Below are 18,329 nucleotides of genomic sequence, written 5' to 3'. Positions count from 1 at the left end.
AGCTAAAAGCTAACTTAATTAGTAAGTATGAGCTTGTTGTTTCTTACATCCCTTTAGTATACAAAACCTATTAGGTTGAAATACATTTTCAGTACTTTTTAATAAATACAAATGTTTGTCTCAAACCTATAAAATGCCAGGCGAGACAACTGGCTGTACAAATTAAGTTTAAGACAGCTGTAAAAAATTGTGTTTAAAATATCAAAAATTTTAAATAAGATATTTTGGCAATATTTTATGTTCGAAAACTTTTCTATAAACAAATTTCACAAATATCAGTAGTTGGATGTTGGGATAATTGAAAACTTTTGTCCAACAATTTGGTTTTTCTCAAATGTTAAGGGAGTAAAACCACAATCATGGGCATTTTATTAAGAACATCATCAAGTGAACCGCAGGTGGTCTTTATGGCTGAATGAAAAGTTTGCAGATCTCTCTTAAATACTGAAAAATAGCTATTTTAACAATGCTATTTTATTAAACATATTCTAATTGTATTTAAAAAATATACAATCACAGGCAAAAGCTTATACCAGCATTCAAGTAGAAGTCTGCTAAATGTAAATATTATTTCGCAGAGGTCAGGAGGAGCAAACAGAAAGTCAAAGGGTGCAACTGCTATGAATGTTTCTTAGAAATAAAAAATATTAAGCTAATAATTTTAATAAGCTATTCATTTCAGTTTTAATGAATGCAAGCTAAGGTTGTCTCTAATGGTTATTATATATTTTTTAAATTATTGTTCTTAAATATATGGTTCACAAAATTAGTTTATGATAAAAAGTTGTTTTACACTTTCAAACCATTTACAGGATTGTAATTTTAAAATGCCATTGTCAAATAAACAAACAATCAGCATAGGGCTGGACAATATGACTTTGAATTCTATCACCTATATCATCTATGAATTTCTATCACCGGTATACTTCTAAATTTCAGTCGATACGGTATAAATCTGATAACGGTATGAATGTTTAAAAAAAAGCCTTGGGATAAACTGCAAAGAATGCCCATATAGATGTCTGTACCTACAAACTTTGAAGCTCTGAAAGTATATGAAGAGTTTGGTTCAAAACACAATAAACGCCATTTTTGAAAAAAACATGAGTTACTGCCAGAATCAGTATTATATCAGGTCAGTATTTAAAAGTAAATTCTTAATTTTATGCAAAATCCAATATCCGCCGTGTTATTCTGTCATCTTTTCTCCCTTTTTCCCCAAAACGCAATAAACGCCACTCCTCAATATGCAATAAATCCGCTCCACAAATTACAGCGCACCATTTCACACGGAATCTTAGTTTTCCTCATCTACTTTGTACTTCGTGATCAACAAACAAACAAAAACAAAATATTACTTTAAAGGCATTGATAAACCTATGATGTTTTTTTGTAACGGGAAAGAAACCTAAGCCATCAACATCTAATAATTTACGCGAGAGGCCCACAGGAGACGGGTGCTTGTTCTCCCGACAGCATCAAGCTCTGTCATGCTAACACATATTTGACCCCAGGGGATCTTATGAAAAACTTTCCATTATTTTACTCAAAGTCAACGAAGATCGAGCAGGACCAAAACATTTTACAGCTGATCGCTGTCAAAAATGTAAAGCGACGACGTCAAGTATAACCGCAGCAATGACAGTGTTCTTAATATGACAAAGTAAGTGTTTTAATTAATGACATTAATGTTTATATTTTATCAGTGTATACCACTAGTCAACTAAATAAATATAAAATGGCAAAGATGAATGCACATTTATATAGACTATTGATTCAATAGATTTATAGCATTTTGAAAAAAAACTTGGCATGGATTTATTGCATTTAGTGGAAAATATTATCAGTTTTTATAATAAATCTTTGAAAATCAAGTTATGGATTTGAATTTTTTTTATGTTTTTATAACCTAAAGATGCTATGTGAACGTTTGTAACAGAAAACAGTGGTTTTCATCTCGTTACTTTCTTAGCATAGAAAACACGTTTTTACCAAAATTTGTCAAAATGGATTAATTGCGTTTTGGAATCAAACTCTTCATATGAAGCCTATAACACAATATAATATTTAAAAAATATATAAATAAATAAATAAATATATAATTTTAATAAATAATAAATACATTTATGTTCATCTGTCAAATAAACATAAGACTTTAAGGCTCACCTGAAATATTTATAAGGTGCACCCAAACGTCAGTCAGTGATTAATGCTATAAAGCAGGGGTCTCAAACCAATGGATCACGGTATTGACTTTTATAGCTCCATAATTTTGATCAATTGGGTATCATATTAATATGTGGAAAATAATAATAAATAGCCTAAGTGAAAGAGACCCTAAAACTTTTGAGTGACAGCTCTTCTCTGGGCAAACCAGATTAATTGATGGCATAGTAACAATGATATGATTTGACGCAAGGTACAGATGAGCACGGCTCATGGTTGGGCACGGCTCATGATTGCTTGGCTAAGAAAGACGCCACGGGAGGTACAGATAAACATATAACGGGAGCCCACTTTGGAGGGAAGAACCGCCTTGACCTGCGTTTAACACACGTTGACATGCGAATGGCCACGGGACGCTGTAATGTATATTGAAATATCGGAAATGTGTTTAGAAACCATACCATGGTTAATGAAAAATATATACCGCGAAATATATTGGTATTGAATTATTGTCCAGCCCTAAATCAGCATGACACATTTATCTGGCAAATAGACAGTAATTTGTTGTACCTACCACCAGACATTTTTATAGGAAAATATTAGGACAAACATCATTACAATTTACTGCAATGTTGTTCAATAAACAAAACTTTTAAACACATTGTTCCTAACTCTGATTTTTCAAAAAAAAAAAAAAAAAAAAAAAATAGTTATTGAACCAAGCACCAAATATATCAATGGTCCTCATTTTGTTTAGACAGTGATGATCTTTTAATGGGAATAAATGACAAGTGGCTGTGATTCTTACCTTTCAAGGTTAACTGAGATTTCTCTGTGGTTTGAACGCAAACAGACGGAGACACACTGGCAGCTGCCATCATCACATCACAGCCCTGAAACACAAACACAGTTATGACCATTCAATGTTCATATTTACTCAATTACTGAAAAACCTTTGTTATTGTGAGAGATGAATAAACAGTGTGTACAGACAGCTTGACCTAACAATAACAACATAGCGATCTTACATCTGAACATACACTACAGTTATTACGTGCTTATGTTTATACAAACAGATTATCATCTATTTAAAATAAAAAGATCAATATATGCTTTATAGAATTATGTCATAGTAAAACATAAATCAGTCAAGATCAGAAATGCAAACGTCAATCAGACATTGATGATACTGAAAGTCAAATAGCCAAATAGGAATCATGTAAACAAACGAACTGAAAGCAGTTTACGGCAGGTTTGGCTCATTAAAACCTCTGATTTACTCATGACATTACAGTTAAACATCTGAAAAGACTCAAGTGGATCAATTGAGGTGATTTCTCACTGTATTAGGCATGAATTGTCTTATAAAATGTTAGGTTTAATGTCGCGCAATGTCTGAGACGCTAGCCGGACATTATCCACGGGCTCAATAAAGACAAAACCGTCAGAAAATAAGAACAGTTAAATGCCACGTAGATTAACATCATGTAAAATGAGCGGTTATGTGTACATGTCGCTGAAATGTTTTTATTCTCACCTTTTTATCTGCCGTGAGTCCGTAAAAAGCTAACTGTCATTTCCGCTTTAATGTCACGGTCACGTGACTTGCGGACACACGCGCCGCAATGAATCACGGGTGCTCAGACGGGCCATGAACAACAAGCACGCGTTTTTTTGTTTGTTTCACATTGTTTTTTTTTGTTTTTTTTTTTTGTTGGACTTAGGCAAAGATTAATAATTGGGAGCTGACTGTAGTCAAATACACTATTATTTTTGCTTTGATTTTTATGAAGGATTGTTATTTTGCTGCTACTGATGTACATCAAACCTTCTTGTGGAGGTCAAGACAAACATTGAGGGAATGTAGTAATATTGTTGGTTACGAATAGTCTAAAATTTGTTTTCTTATGTCAATGATTCGAGTGGCTTATCATAAAGAATTGGCTCAGTATAACAACCATTTCTTGCGCTTCCATTGGCTGTGGATCATCGCCAATGTAATTTTCAGTCAAAACACATTTCACACCGCAATATTGTGAGTTTTAGACAGGTCCAGATATTAAGCATGCCAAATATATCAGGCATTAGTTTAAAAAAATGTATATAACAAAAACAAATATATATATATATATATATATATATATATATATATATATATATATATATATATATATATATATAGAAACATACATAAATCGTTTTTATTGAAAATAGTTTTTAGAATTTGGCTTGGATCTAAAAGTTATTATGTATACAGAATTTTTTTTTTAAAATCCGCCCAAAAAATCTTGCTGTATACACAATTACAAAATAGGTGGACATTATAGACTTTTTTTAGTTGAACAAAAAACAGGAAGTATTAAATTAATAAATTAATTAAATTAAAAAAGCTGGATATATACCATGCAAAATTCTACATGTTACCTTTTAATTTATTATTTAAGGAAGTTTTTTTTACAGATTTACTAAGCATTATTTTAGTTTATATTTGTTTTATACATTGATCATCAATAAACTTTTATGAGTAGTTGTTTCCCCTATAATATTCCTTAAATGTTTTTATTAGAACAAGTGTTTTTAATAATATCAATGCCTCCTATAAACAAGCTGTCTTTATGGATAAATCACATAACAAGCTCCTAAAAACATATTTTAAAAAAATATTTAAAAAATTTATGTAATCAGTGTATTTGAAAAGTTTTGTGTATTGAACAACATTTTAATGTATTTATGCATTTTTCTATTTTAAAAATTATGATTGTTTGTTTATTTGATAGCGTCAATTTAAAATAATAATCATTTTAGAATAAATTTATACATTTAAAAAAATATATATATATATATATATATATATTTATATATATATATATATATATATTTATTTACCCCTAAATTTATAAATGTATTCTCAAATGCATGGTTTCACTATCAAATAAACAAACAATCATGATGGCACAGGGAGCACATTAAAAGTTATCTGGCAAATAGACAATTATTGGTTGTACCTACTAGCAATTTTTAAAATAAATATATCAAAAGTGTTGTAAAAAAATTCATATTAAATCAATAAACAAAACTTTATTAGCTAAATTATTAGCTAAATTTTTAGCTATATTATTATTTTTTTATTTGTTAGAGGCAGTCATAGCAATTGCACACTTTGACTTTTTGGCTGCACCATCTGACCTCTGCAATGAATTTACATTTAATAGACTTCTGCTTGGATGCAAATTCATAAATATACTTTTTAAATACATTTAACATATGCTTGGTAAAATAGCATTTTTTTATTATTGGTGGTATACCAACTGACACAGAAAGTGTACCAGTTATTAAAGTAGCTATTTTTCAGAAAAATCTATAAACATCACTGGATGATGTGAACTCATGTTTACTGTTTATACTTAACTTCTTAATAAAATGCACATGATTGCGGTTGTACCATGACATTTGAGAAAATTCAAAGAGGTGGACAACAACTACTGATATTCGTGAAATTTGTTCAAAGGTTTTAAACGTAAAATAGCTTTATAACTATACTACAATTACATAAACCTTATTTTTAATTTCTAATAATTTAAACATAATTTTTAACAGCTCTCATAAAATTATATAGACAGTTACCCCGCTTGCCAGTTTGAGATACCAAAAACCCAAAATGTATGGTTTTATTTGATATATGGTTGTGTTTGACGTATGGTCAAATCTTTTGGTCTAACTGGAAACCACCAATATATCAAAGTACTCTCTCGAAATAAATAAATACCATCATGAATTTAAACAATGTTGAACAAACACAATACCATTTTCAAGCTTTTACAAATAATTTTATATTGAATACATTTATTATTCCAAATAATATACTCATTGTAGGGAAAATGGGTTTAACCACCAGCATCCAGGCCAACAGAGCTTGTTTGTAAAATGTATCTAATTTCATATGAAGTTCATAAATTTTATAACCACATCTCAACAAAAGATGTGCAAATGTATACCACACGTGGTCCTTTTCTTTCCTGAGTTTAGTTAACCCATTAACCTTGAATGTTTTGTTTAAAACTAAGTGCAGATCATTTTAATAATACGTCTATTCCTTGTGTACATTATCTAAAGCAAAACATAAACAGATGTAAATCTACATAAACAGATATTCCTTCCACTTTGGATGATAAAATCAGGATAAATCGTTTTGGAGCCAAATCAGGTATAATATATCCCCCACAAGTCTTTTATTTTCACTGGTTTCAATACTGAGGTACTATCAGTACCAGCAAAATGTCGTAACACTTCTCCATAAACAATTGCTGTCATTTAAGCCATGTTTGAACTACACAATATCAGTCTGATTTTGGCACAATCTGTTTGACATTGGGTGCTGTGGTGATTCATAGACAACAATTGGCACCAGAGTTGAAGAATAGCATGCGTAAAACAATGTTGGGCCAAAAATTATGTGATTAGAGTCACTGGTTGATGTAAATGGAACTGAAGTTGAAGGTCATCAACCTAAGGATTCAGCAAACATATTAGGAAAAACAAGACGTGAATTTACCGTAGTACTTGGTGTGGTAAATGGCAGAGTTCTTATTGTGGAAAAGGTCATAGGTTTGATCCTCAAATCTAGTAATAAAATGCATGGCTTTAATGGACTGTTAATTATTTTGGAAAACATCTGCCAAATGCACAAATGTAATAAATGGCACTGTGAATGTAAGAAGAGGAATAATGTAGGATGTGAGGAATAGGGAACTACTGCGGATAGTTAGCAAAGATAGCCCGGCACCTTATTTCTTTCTGGTAAAAACCTGTTAATGGTGGTGTTTAAACAAAATGTCTGCCCCAAAAGGGTTTGTATAAGCTAGTACACAAGTCCAAAATGAGTAACAGGTGTGTGAAATTAATGCAGGCAAGGCAGCCCTCAAGTGTTGGGAGGCAGCAATAACAGTATCTCTCAGCATCATTTCACCTCCCATTCATCTCTTATTTCTCCTATTAAATAATTAATATAGACTACTAGTAGTTTACCTATGCTTGACTTGAGCATCCACCTCACGGCTCTACCGCAAATAGCAAGCCAAACCTGTTTCCCATTTACACTAAATATTATTATTATATTATTATAAAGTACTTTATATCATTTAGACACCTTACTATTTATTATGATTTGTGAAATTGTGATACTTATTCTTATCCTGCATAAATGCATTTAATCTTTAAACAAAACATAAACCTGGTTACTTTCACATAATTGCTTCGTGAAGATATCAGGGTGGTTTGGCTTTTTTATCTAACTACATTTTTATAGAACATCTAGAAATGGAGACCCAATTTAAAAGACAATTTAGACAAAATTAAGTCTAAAATAACAAAAAGTAAATGTATGAAATAGTATGTGAATATGTACAGTTTTTATTCAAAATTATTTATATGATTTATTTTATTATATTATATATTATATAATTTTATTATATTATATTTAATATATTATTTTAGTTTCACATTTACACCTTTAAACAATTTTTGTTAACTTGTATTTTAAGTGCAACCTAAACGGTATTCAGGCCATGAGACTTTAATATCAAGGCAAGTAAGTAATTAAATGAACCAGCTTATTAATTAAATGTATTAATCTGATATAAAGCGCATATTTTAGTGTTTTATAAAGTGTTTTTTATTACACAGAACTGTAATGAAGTTAAATGCACCCACGTGAATGTTGACAAAAAGAAGAGAAAATCTTTTTCATTGTTTTTTATCAAACTTTCACAAAACATACAGAGACATTTAAAATCAAATAAAGGTGGAAAATAACATTATTTTATCTTGGTTATATTCTATTAATTATATTTTCTGTTCATTGTATATATTTGTTATTTCTAGTAATTGTATTTTATGATTTCACTGAGAAAAAAATAAGGTTTTATGTAAGTGAATCTTCAAGTGACGAAAAATCACTTTTCTGCAGTGTTCATCCTGCAGCCTCGATCACTCGCCAAATGTCACCCACGTAAAATGATCTGCACTGTGCGCATGCGCACTGTCACGCTAAGCCCAATGCTAATGCTATCACACACTGCTGCGCATCTAGCAACACAACAAACACAGTAAATAACTTAAACTTCGCTTTTACTCTTCAACTTTTAATCATGTTGCGCGAAAGCGGTCTGTTCAAATACGTCTAATATGTTTAATGTGAGGTAAAAGAATAGACATTATTTTGGCGCTTGTGGTCGGGCGGATCTGTGCTAGGTTTAGCTAATGATTATTTTACTTCGATAAAGTTAACGCATAAACATGTGCGATAACATGTGGGATAACAAACGGTGAAATATATTAACCTCGACAGATTGCAGTCATAACGTAAGTATTTGTTTTTATCGGTTTTATGTGTAATATATGAATCTGTTTAAAATCTGTTAGCGCTCTGTGTATGTAAGCTAATATGAATTCAGCTCTTATTATGCGTTAAAGTTATTTAAACAAAGAATTAAACTCTGGTTAAAGTTAGTTAGGTTAAATGTAGTTGTACTAACTTTATATCGTTTAATTCGTAAGTTACAGATTTTGGTTTGGTAACAGGAGTTTGTTTTTCTTAACTTTGAAACTTGTTTATTAATTATTTAGATGCCGTGTCGAGTTTAGTAGACTTAACTTAATTTAATGTAACTTACATTTAACGCATCTATACAAATATAATAAACGATTGATCTGTGCATTTACTTAATGTATTGATACTAGTTTATGTTTGTTTATTTAGTTAGAATATTTGTAACTAATTTTTACGTTGGCAAAATTTTACATTGATGTACATTGATGTAACATTGTAGACCAACTAACAATAAACAATAATTCTTATAGCTTTAATAACCTTTTTAAAAATATTAAAATCACAAGTTACAAGTTAAAATCATAATTTTTGTTAAAATGAACAAATACATACTAATAAAAATATCAGTTTATGTTGTGAAAATATGTTTCTCATGTTTACAATTTAAATAAATAAAATTTTACTGTGTAAGTGTTATCGTTGTTTTTAATTTGTTGTTATAGATAATTATTCTTCTTAGTTTGTTACACATCTTTCAGATAATTTCAAAGTCGCATGTTTTGAAATTAAACCTTCCGTTATGACAATACAGTAAAGTGTCATGAAACTCTTGCATTTGGTTTATATTTCAACAGATAAACCCCATAAAGTTGCTACAGACTGGAGTATCTGCATCTGTAAAACTATTCTACGTTCAAAGGATGACTGTTTGCTTTGAGCTGGGAAATAAACCAGGAAGCCTGGTGGCTGGATCTAGGTAGGAAGTTTCATTTAAAAACTTCAATTTTTATTGTTTAAAATTGAACAATGTTCGTGTCATTAGTCAAAGTGCAAAATTTTTAGCACTATTAATGCTAATGGTCACTAGAGGTCTTAAGTAAAATGGTATCCTGCAGTGTGACATTAGGGATGCAGCGATTATAGATTTTGATGGTACGGTTATAGTCTGATAAATAATCACGGTTGTACGGTTATTACGGTTATTAAGGATTCATTTATTTTACAACATTTATGTATAAAATCACATGAATAAATTTTTGAACAATTGCTAAATTTTTCTGTATTTTCAGTTTGTGTATTTTCTCTACAATTCTTGGACAAATGATAATAATAATAACTTGGCTGGCTTTGACTTAAACCATATAGGTGCCTTTGAAACCTGTAGGCTATTCATTTTAATGATCTTTTGAATAAATGTAACTTTACATTTGGAATGAATAAAGTTATATTATTTTGGTTTGTTTGAAGTATTGAAGTAAAATATATGAAGTAAAAATGATAAGAGCCTCTCAAAATGAATAATTACACAGGGTCATCCTGAACCAGGTACTGCAAGTCATTCTGACAGGTGAAGCTTAATATTACACAAAAGTCAAATATAAATATTAGGGGTGGCAAGATTAACGTGTTAACTAATGCTATTCATTAATTAATCATTAACGCGTTAAAATAATTCAACGTAATGAAATGCAGTCAGACCACCAGGAGCCCCGCCCGGGTTTGATCCGCGAGCAGGAGGTTTTTAATGCTGTACAGAGTAGACCGATTGGAGTGTGGCTCTTTCACGTACAGATGCAGGTGCGCGCGCACACATCCACGCACACGCACACACAAACCAGATGCACGAACAACCAAGAGACGCGTCACGCGCACATATTCTTTTGAACGCGGAGCTTTGTCATACAATTCACAATCCAGATGCACGAACAACCAAGAGACGCGTCACGCGCACATATTCTTTTGAACGCGGAGCTTTGTCATACAATGCATCATGACGCATGCGCCTCTTGGTGGTTCGTGGATCTGGTTTGTGCGTGCGTGAAACAAAAACACGCGGTGTAGCGAAGGCTTTACGGTTACTTAACCGTGACATTTTAAAGCGCGGTTAATAGTGAAACCGGTTAATCGCTGCATCCCTATGTGACATGATATCGTAAACTGCATTTTTCTTAACCAGCAGCCATATTACACTGTAGCCCAAGATTGGTTACTCAATGAAGCTAAGTAGGGTTGAGCCTGGTCAGTATGTGGATAGGAGACCTCTTGGGAAAACCAGGTTGATGATGGTTAGAGGTGTTAGTGGGGCCAGCAGTGGTACTCACCCTGTGGTCTGTGTGGGTCCTAACACCCCAGTATAGTGATGGGGACATTAAACTGAGACTCTCTGTGGTTGTAAAAAATCCCAGGATGTCTTTGGAAAAAAAGGTAGAGGTGTTCCTCAGTATCCTGGCCAAACTTGCCTATTGGCCTACTAATCATCTCCTCATACACTGATTGCTTTATCACCCTGTTTCCTCTCCATTAATAAGCTGGTGTGTGTGGTCGGTGTTCTGGCGCAATATGGCTGCCGTCGCATCATCCAGGTGGATGCTGCACATTAGTCCCATTGACAGAAACACTGGATTAAACTAATTAAATTAAGTGCAGTGCAATAGTGCAGCGTGCTCATGATTTTTTTCCACTTGCTAACATGTTATTGAATTGACTTCTGTCTAATTCAAATGTTGAATTTTGCCTTGTTTTGTAGGTATCAAATGGTCCTCTGAAGAAGCCATGGGAAGCTGTTTTAGCTGTCCAGATAAAGAATCAATCCCTGACATTCACCAGAGTAAATTTAAGGTATGTTTTAATCACACACTACACCAAAGCATTGCAAATATCTATTATTATTATTATATATCTAATATTGCGAGTTCGTGTTGAGTTGGTTGTGGGTCAATGAGTTTGTGTTAAGTTTGATTTGGTTTGTTCAGGTGGTGAACGTGGATGACGATGGGAATGAGCTGGGAGCAGGAATTATGGAGCTGACAGAGGATGAGCTGGTCCTGCGCACACGGAAGTGCGATGCCGTAAGGTGGCCGTACCTGTGCCTGCGCCGCTACGGCTATGATTCAAACCTCTTTTCCTTTGAGAGTGGCCGTCGCTGCCAGACTGGTCAAGGTAAAGTCATTACAAAGAAAAGTGTTTATTGCAATTACTATGACAATTTTTGACACTGTTGATTCACGTGAGTCATAGAGTAGATATTGAAAGTTTGAAATATGGATGTTTTTCTTAAAAAATTGCATCGATTACCCGCAAAAGACCTTTATTAACCTGTTGGAATTGTTTGTATCCGGGATTTGTCCGGGATCATTGGATTTTTGGTTCATTCACACGGCCAATGATTTTCCAGAAACTGTATGTGCATTCACATACCGTAAAGATCCTATAAAGACACGTGATGTATTTAAAGTCCTGCACTTAGTAGTTTTTTCCACAGTGTCTGAAGAGAAACCATGCGTGTACATTTTTGTTTATGATCAGATCATAAGGAGCGTGTGATGATGCGCTGTTCTGTCATTCTGTGAATGATTCAAGTAAAATTTTTTTTTAATGCACATTTAAAAGACAATTTGTAAATGGGAGATCATGGCTTTAAGCAAGCCGCTATAAATTGAGTTGCAATAGTTCAAGTGCGAAGTTATGAAGGCGTGGATTACGTTTTCCAGATCTTTATAAGACATTGAATGTTTTATCTTTACAATCATTCTCAAATGGAAAAAACTTCACTACAGTGCTAATTTGTTTCTCAAAGTTTAACAAGAATCAAACACAATTCGTTTGAACACAAGCAGAAAGAGGGCCCAAACGAGAAAAAGCTATTGGACTAGGCTGACCTTAAATCAGAATTTTACTTTTTACTATTTTTAATTGCAAGTAATTATTAGCCATCCAACATTTTACCTCTTTAAAACAGTCGGAGAGGGTGTCACAGGAATCCCTTTTTTCGATCTCAGCTGGACGATAGAACTGCGTATTGTCCGCATAGCAGTGGTACTAGATCTAATATTTCTTAAAGATGGCACCCAGGGGGAACATATACAGTGAGAAAAGTAAAGGGCCTAAAATGGACCCTAGGGGAACACCGCAAGACAAGGGAACTGGCCGAGAAGAGGCATTTTCAAAGTTTACTGAGAACGTTCTATTCTTCAAATAGGAGGATAAGGAGAATGATTTCAGCGTGGATAGTGAAGAGCTCCCTGATCTCTGCTTCAGTCTGACATTTATTTAGTTAGTATTGTTGATCTACATTTAAATCCCTTGTGTCAAAGAGCTAAATGCACGTCCTCACTAGGTCACACCCGTTACGGATTGTTTCTGCATCTTGTTCAGAGGAATGCTTTCCTTGAATGTTACGGGAATGTAACTAGGTCCTCTTTATGGAAGTTATCCCAGAACATTCACAGGATGTGTTTGTGTTTATACATAAGCCATTTTTACTGACATTTTCTGGGACCAAAGTGCTGTGTGAATGGGGTTCATGTCTCCCTGTGCACACTTTAAAATGTGTTTTTATTTTTTAAAGTAACAGTGTGTAACACGAATCCTTAGTGTGAATGTTGTGGGTCAGACACCAGCTATCTGCACAGTCATTAATGTGAGACTATTAACTTTAAACCCATGCTTTCAAAAGGATGATCTTGAGAGTTATGCATGCTCAATCAGGTAAGCCTGTCTGCTTCCTGTGATGTCAACACTGCCGCCCCCTATATTTTAGCAAAAACTGTCTTTGCTATATAAGGATCAGAATATTTCCACGTTTGTTTTGCTGTTATTGTGTCCATCATTGGGTGTGCTGTGTTGTTTCAGAATATCATCATAATTTACTCTCCACCTTTGATGTTTTCAGTCGTCAGTGTAAAGCCGGGTGTTTGTAACAGTTTTCGTTTACTTTCTGTAGGGATCTTTGCCTTCAAGTGTTCAAGGGCAGAAGAGATCTTCAACATGCTACAGGACATCATGCACAATAACAGCATCAGTGTGGTAGAGGAACCAGTGTTTGAGCCCAACCTCGCCCAAACTGAATCAGAGCTTCCTGTCACACCACACACACCTACCAGTAAGTCTACCCATCATTCACACTACAGGAACATGTAACTTTGTCCAGTTGACACTTTTTCATCTTTACTAAATTTAAAATATTTGCTAGGGGATTTAAAATAGTTTAAATAAGAAATTTAAATAAGTTAGGTCTATGTTGAAAAATGAAATGTTTATAAACAATTACTATATCACTGCCTCCATTATCTTTGCCCAGCGGGAAGTTATTTTGGTGTTTCAGATCTAGCCAACCATGTTAACCATCATGGATGTAGTTTAATTTTGAGCTTTCTTTCTCATTTAGCTCCTGGCAACATACTCCCTACTGTACCCAATGGCAGCTTACGGTATCCCTCGCTGGGGGACGCGTCCTCTCACCCCTCCAGTCGGCATCCTTCTGTTGGGAGCACATGCCTGCCCTCATTGGGCGAGGAGTCCACACACCCTCTTTTAGTTGCAGAAGAGGGTGTAAGGGTGAGTGAATATGAATATTTATAATACAGCACATGACTGTTGGATCAGTGTTATGTTTTACCAATTTCTATTATGATTATGCTTATCACATCACACAAATTAACTCTTTCCCTACCAGCGTTTTTTTTTGTTTTTTTTTAAAGTTGCCAGCTAGTCCCAGCAATTTTTATGATTTTTTAAATATGGGTAGGTTTCTTAAAAAATGCTTAGATAATTGCATTTTTGTAAATTTCTTTTGTTATAGATCTGATAGAGAACCAAGATTAAAACAGAGTTTTTACTGTTTTTGGATCAGTGGATGCTTCAGTGTTTTATAAGTTGAGTAAGAGCGCCACTTAGTGGATAATAGTGAAAATATGGATTGCTGTAAAAACTCGTCATTGGCAGGGAAGTGTTTTCGCTTAATTCACGAGATAACTCGTCAATGGCGGGGAAAGAGTTAAAGTGTTATGTGCGATACTAGTGCATATGCATAACCGTTATGTTTTATACTACATCTTCTCAGGGGCACACATATGTGAACACCACCGGTCTGCTGGAGCAGCATAGCCCGAGTCTTACGGATGTTCCTGTAGACACCAGTGTTTCGTTACAAAATGGAGAGGACACCCCCACTCAGGAGGCCCCGGACCCTGGCCCCCGAGTGCAGCTGGAGCCTGAATGCGTTCGGTTTGTGTTGGGTCCAACTCCTGTGCAGAGACAGAGGCAGAAAGAGGCATCCGTGTCGGGAGAGCAGAGTCCCGTGGGTGACAGCAGGCCAAATAGTTTTGATGTCGGCAGTATTAAAAACACAGACAGCTCCGTCGCAGCTGAAAGCAGTAAGCACGAGGACACGTCTACCGGAGTACCGGCAGCTTCAGAGACCTTCAATTGCTCGTCATCGGCTCTCTATCGCCGTAGGGGTCGTCCACCACCACCACTCACTCCTGACGCCAATGTCAACAATTCCGCCCAGCGGAGAACGGCATTATTGGACTACGAGAACCTCCCTGCCCTGCCTCCTTTACGAGAGCATCCGAAGGGTGACTCCGAGGGCGAGGACGGTGAGGTCCCACTAGAACTGAAGTCACAGCCCATCAACGGCTTCCACAACCACCGGCAGTACAGTCCCGACCCTACTCACTACTACATCAACACAGAAAACGTGACGGCCCCACTCAGCGCTAACAAGGTAGAGTCGGCCCGCTGGCGGGACCGCTCCACCCCAACCTTCTTTAACTTTGATTTCCGTCGACCGTGCCTAGATTCCCACAGACTGAACTACATCGAGGTGGAGACGGAGACCGAGAACTCCAGTAACCCTCAGACCCCAAAGACTCCCACTTCGCCCCTTCCTCAGACTCCCACCCGCAGGACAGAGCTGTATGCAGTCATTGACGTGGAGCGCACGGCTGCCATGTCCAGCCTGCAGAAAGCGCTGCCCCGCTATGACGGTACCTCCAGGAAAACACGGCATAACAGTGTTGACCTGCCAATATAACCCGACCCTGCCTGAAGACACTCCTAAAACTGATTTCTTTCCAAAGGCAGTTGGGTATAAATAAAATCACGAATGTTTTTTATTTTTAACGCATAGAGATTTCCTGTAGCTAAAATAGTGTCTCTCTGTCTCATGTTCGCTTGAGAAAATTAACAGAGGAGCTTGCCATATACCATCATTTTATTCCTATGGTAATATACTACTACTTTTCTTACACTCGTTTTCCAGTGCCTGTTTATGTTTATTATGTTAATAACAAGTTGGACGACATTCCACGAGATCATTCCATAAGACACAAATCAGTATTACTGATACGAAAGTTGTTTTTAAATCTTTATTTGTTTATCAAGACGCTACACAAGACAGCCTTAAAAACACTACATTTACATTTTTGGTTGTGTATACTAAGATTTCACTACAATCGAGTCTGTTTTGAACATTCATGTTTTTAGTTACATACACTACTACATATTTTGTAACAGATATTTGAAAAGAAATAAGATTTCAAATTGGTAATTGTGTCTGCCAAAATGCCTTATCCTCTAGTAAATAAATTCTGTAAGCAACCAATATAAATAAGTTTATCTGGATAATACCAGATATCTGAATAAAACCAGTATTGGGTTATTGCTGTTCATGTAAAAGTGAAGAGGGTTGTATGCTACATTTAGAAGAGCTTGATTAACAGGACTAACCTAAAAAAATGAATCCATCTCAAGAATGTTTTGCCTTTTGAAATGGTATGGTACAGCTCACAGAGCCAACAACTGTATAATAGACACAAATGTTAATAATTAAGTGCATTTATAAATAATAATAATCATGATAAACAATCATTTCCCCAAGTAATGCAATTTATTAGCCTGTAAAAATGATTGTGGATATAAAGATTTTTTGCATTAAACGAGAATTCAACTAATGTGCAGTCACAGGTGTGTTTGTGTTTTTAATTACAACTAATTTTACCAGAGTAATGTGACATGTTTGATTAAAACGGGATATTGAACAAGAACACACAGTACAGGGTCTATGAAGGGTCTCCAACTTTTTGGAGCTACCACAATGGATAAAACAATCTTGAGGGCTATGTTTTGATATTTATCTTTGTTCTACTTGTTGATATGTTTTATCATTGTTTAAAATGTTTACATACATAAAAAAGCCAAGCTAATAAAAAATATGTAATAAATAAATATTAAAATTGAGCCTTATTAATAGAATGTGCTTTGGTGGGTACCTCACTGACTCTGTGCGGGCAGTGGGCACCATGTTGTAGACCACTGGTCTATGACTTTATCCATTGGGTATTTGATCATAAACAGTGGGTGTTTCATACAAAATGTGTGTTATATACTCTAGGTCAGTGGTTCTCAAACTGGAGGCAGTGAGATGGTGCCAGGGCCCCCCAGTTTTATGGCATTTTATAAAATACATGAATTTTTCATAATTAAACTTTAAAAATGAGTTTACTAACCAACAGAGATACATTATATAATTTTTATTGATGAAATTTTTATTCATCATATGTTGTTATAATAAAGGTAAAAGTGACGTCACAAGGGTTTTAGCATGATTTTATTTTATGCATATATGAAAAAACATTTATTGAAGCACATTGAACAGAACCACATCCTCATGAACATTTACATGGTGAACTCTTGTATCATGTGAATGTATGAATTCTGCGTTGTCTTAATGAACAAAATAGTTAATGACATTATGAATATAAACATTTGTCATAATTGTTTGTACTATGTACATCATAAAAGTACATGGTCATTATGATAAAACAACATAGCTATTATTAGCTGAGATTGTATCTATACCTGGATGTAAGACACATATTCAGAAATCTGGCTATTGTAAGTCAGTCTCACTACATTGACAAGGAACCAGATAAGATATTAATTTACTGCATAGCTGAAACTTTATAAATTACTTCAAAAAGAAAAATTAAAAACAGAAAGTACACCTAAAATTTACAATAATCTGTCCGCATATCAGATACTATCTGATATCATACCCCAAAGTATACTTCACTATATTACTGTTATAGGAAATAACAAAACAGTGTTTCTGTATTCAAAATTGTCCAAAGAACTGGGCGTTACTTCAGCTATCATGAACCACAACTTGATCTGTAAATCGACTAATTCATGCAATCTATGCACAAGATACCAAAAAACTGCACTGAAATGTTTTCATGCATAGGTTCAGTCAGGGTTATATTAGCTTGTAATAGAGAATATACAATATTACAAATCACATTTGTCAATGGATACTATTAATTCATGACATTCATTTGTTCAGGCCAGACAATTATGTTGCCATTTACAGATAGACGTAAACATTTGACCATACTTCCTTTACTGCTAAAACTAATAAAATAACCTGTTGTGCCACAAGGCTCTGTGTTGGGTCTTTTGTCGTTCTCCTTGTACATGCTTATTTTAGGTGATATCATCAGGAAAAGTGTAAATAGCTTTCACTGCTATGTTTTTTTAGAAACAAGTGTAGGGCATTTGCCAAGTGATGCCTACTGCCTACACCAGCCATACTGTCACGGATGCTTTAACCTTTTTGTCGAGCAGTGGCGGCTGGTGACTGCTCTTCCGAGGGGCACAAATTCAAAATGTGTGTTCGGAGTGTCGTGTGTTGCCCGTCATTCCAAAATATGTGTTCGTTGCGTCATGTGAACCATGTGAATTATGTGAATTGTCAAAATAAGACCTTGCTGCACATTCGTCGAAGCAGTTTATGATAAAAGAGACGCTCACGTTCACAAAATACTCGCAAGAC

At 34.6% G+C, this 18,329-nt stretch overlaps 2 protein-coding genes across 3 annotated transcripts in view; one reads left to right on the top strand and one right to left on the bottom strand.

The window, feature by feature from the left end:
* wwp2 (WW domain containing E3 ubiquitin protein ligase 2) overlaps positions 1-3,800 on the bottom strand; it is a 41,873-nt gene extending 38,073 nt beyond the window's left edge. Inside the window, exons 1-2 of the mRNA XM_065297895.2 lie at positions 3,704-3,800; positions 2,975-3,059 (exon numbers count right to left, since the gene is read on the bottom strand). Coding sequence (XP_065153967.2) covers positions 2,975-3,047 — 73 coding nt within the window. The 5' untranslated portion in view covers positions 3,048-3,059; positions 3,704-3,800. The remainder of the gene's footprint in view (positions 1-2,974; positions 3,060-3,703) is intronic.
* A 4,363-nt stretch (positions 3,801-8,163) lies between these two features.
* frs2b (fibroblast growth factor receptor substrate 2b) lies at positions 8,164-16,449 on the top strand. Of its 2 annotated transcripts, none has more exons than XM_065297894.2 (7): positions 8,164-8,270; positions 9,349-9,470; positions 11,241-11,332; positions 11,467-11,653; positions 13,437-13,595; positions 13,881-14,050; positions 14,556-16,449. In XM_065297894.2, the coding sequence occupies exons 3-7, from the start codon at positions 11,267-11,269 to the stop codon at positions 15,528-15,530; spliced, it is 1,557 nt and encodes a 518-aa protein (XP_065153966.2). In that variant the 5' UTR covers positions 8,164-8,270; positions 9,349-9,470; positions 11,241-11,266; the 3' UTR covers positions 15,531-16,449. The 2 variants fall into 2 exon arrangements, with proteins under 2 accessions (XP_065153966.2, XP_065153965.2); XM_065297893.2 differs by having other exon boundaries at positions 8,177-8,526.
* Positions 16,450-18,329: the final 1,880 nt, after the last annotated feature.

Source organism: Paramisgurnus dabryanus, chromosome 23, assembly GCF_030506205.2.
Source record: "Paramisgurnus dabryanus chromosome 23, PD_genome_1.1, whole genome shotgun sequence".
Lineage (NCBI taxonomy): Eukaryota > Metazoa > Chordata > Actinopteri > Cypriniformes > Cobitidae > Paramisgurnus > Paramisgurnus dabryanus.
This window is presented reverse-complemented; position numbering and strand designations above follow the sequence as displayed.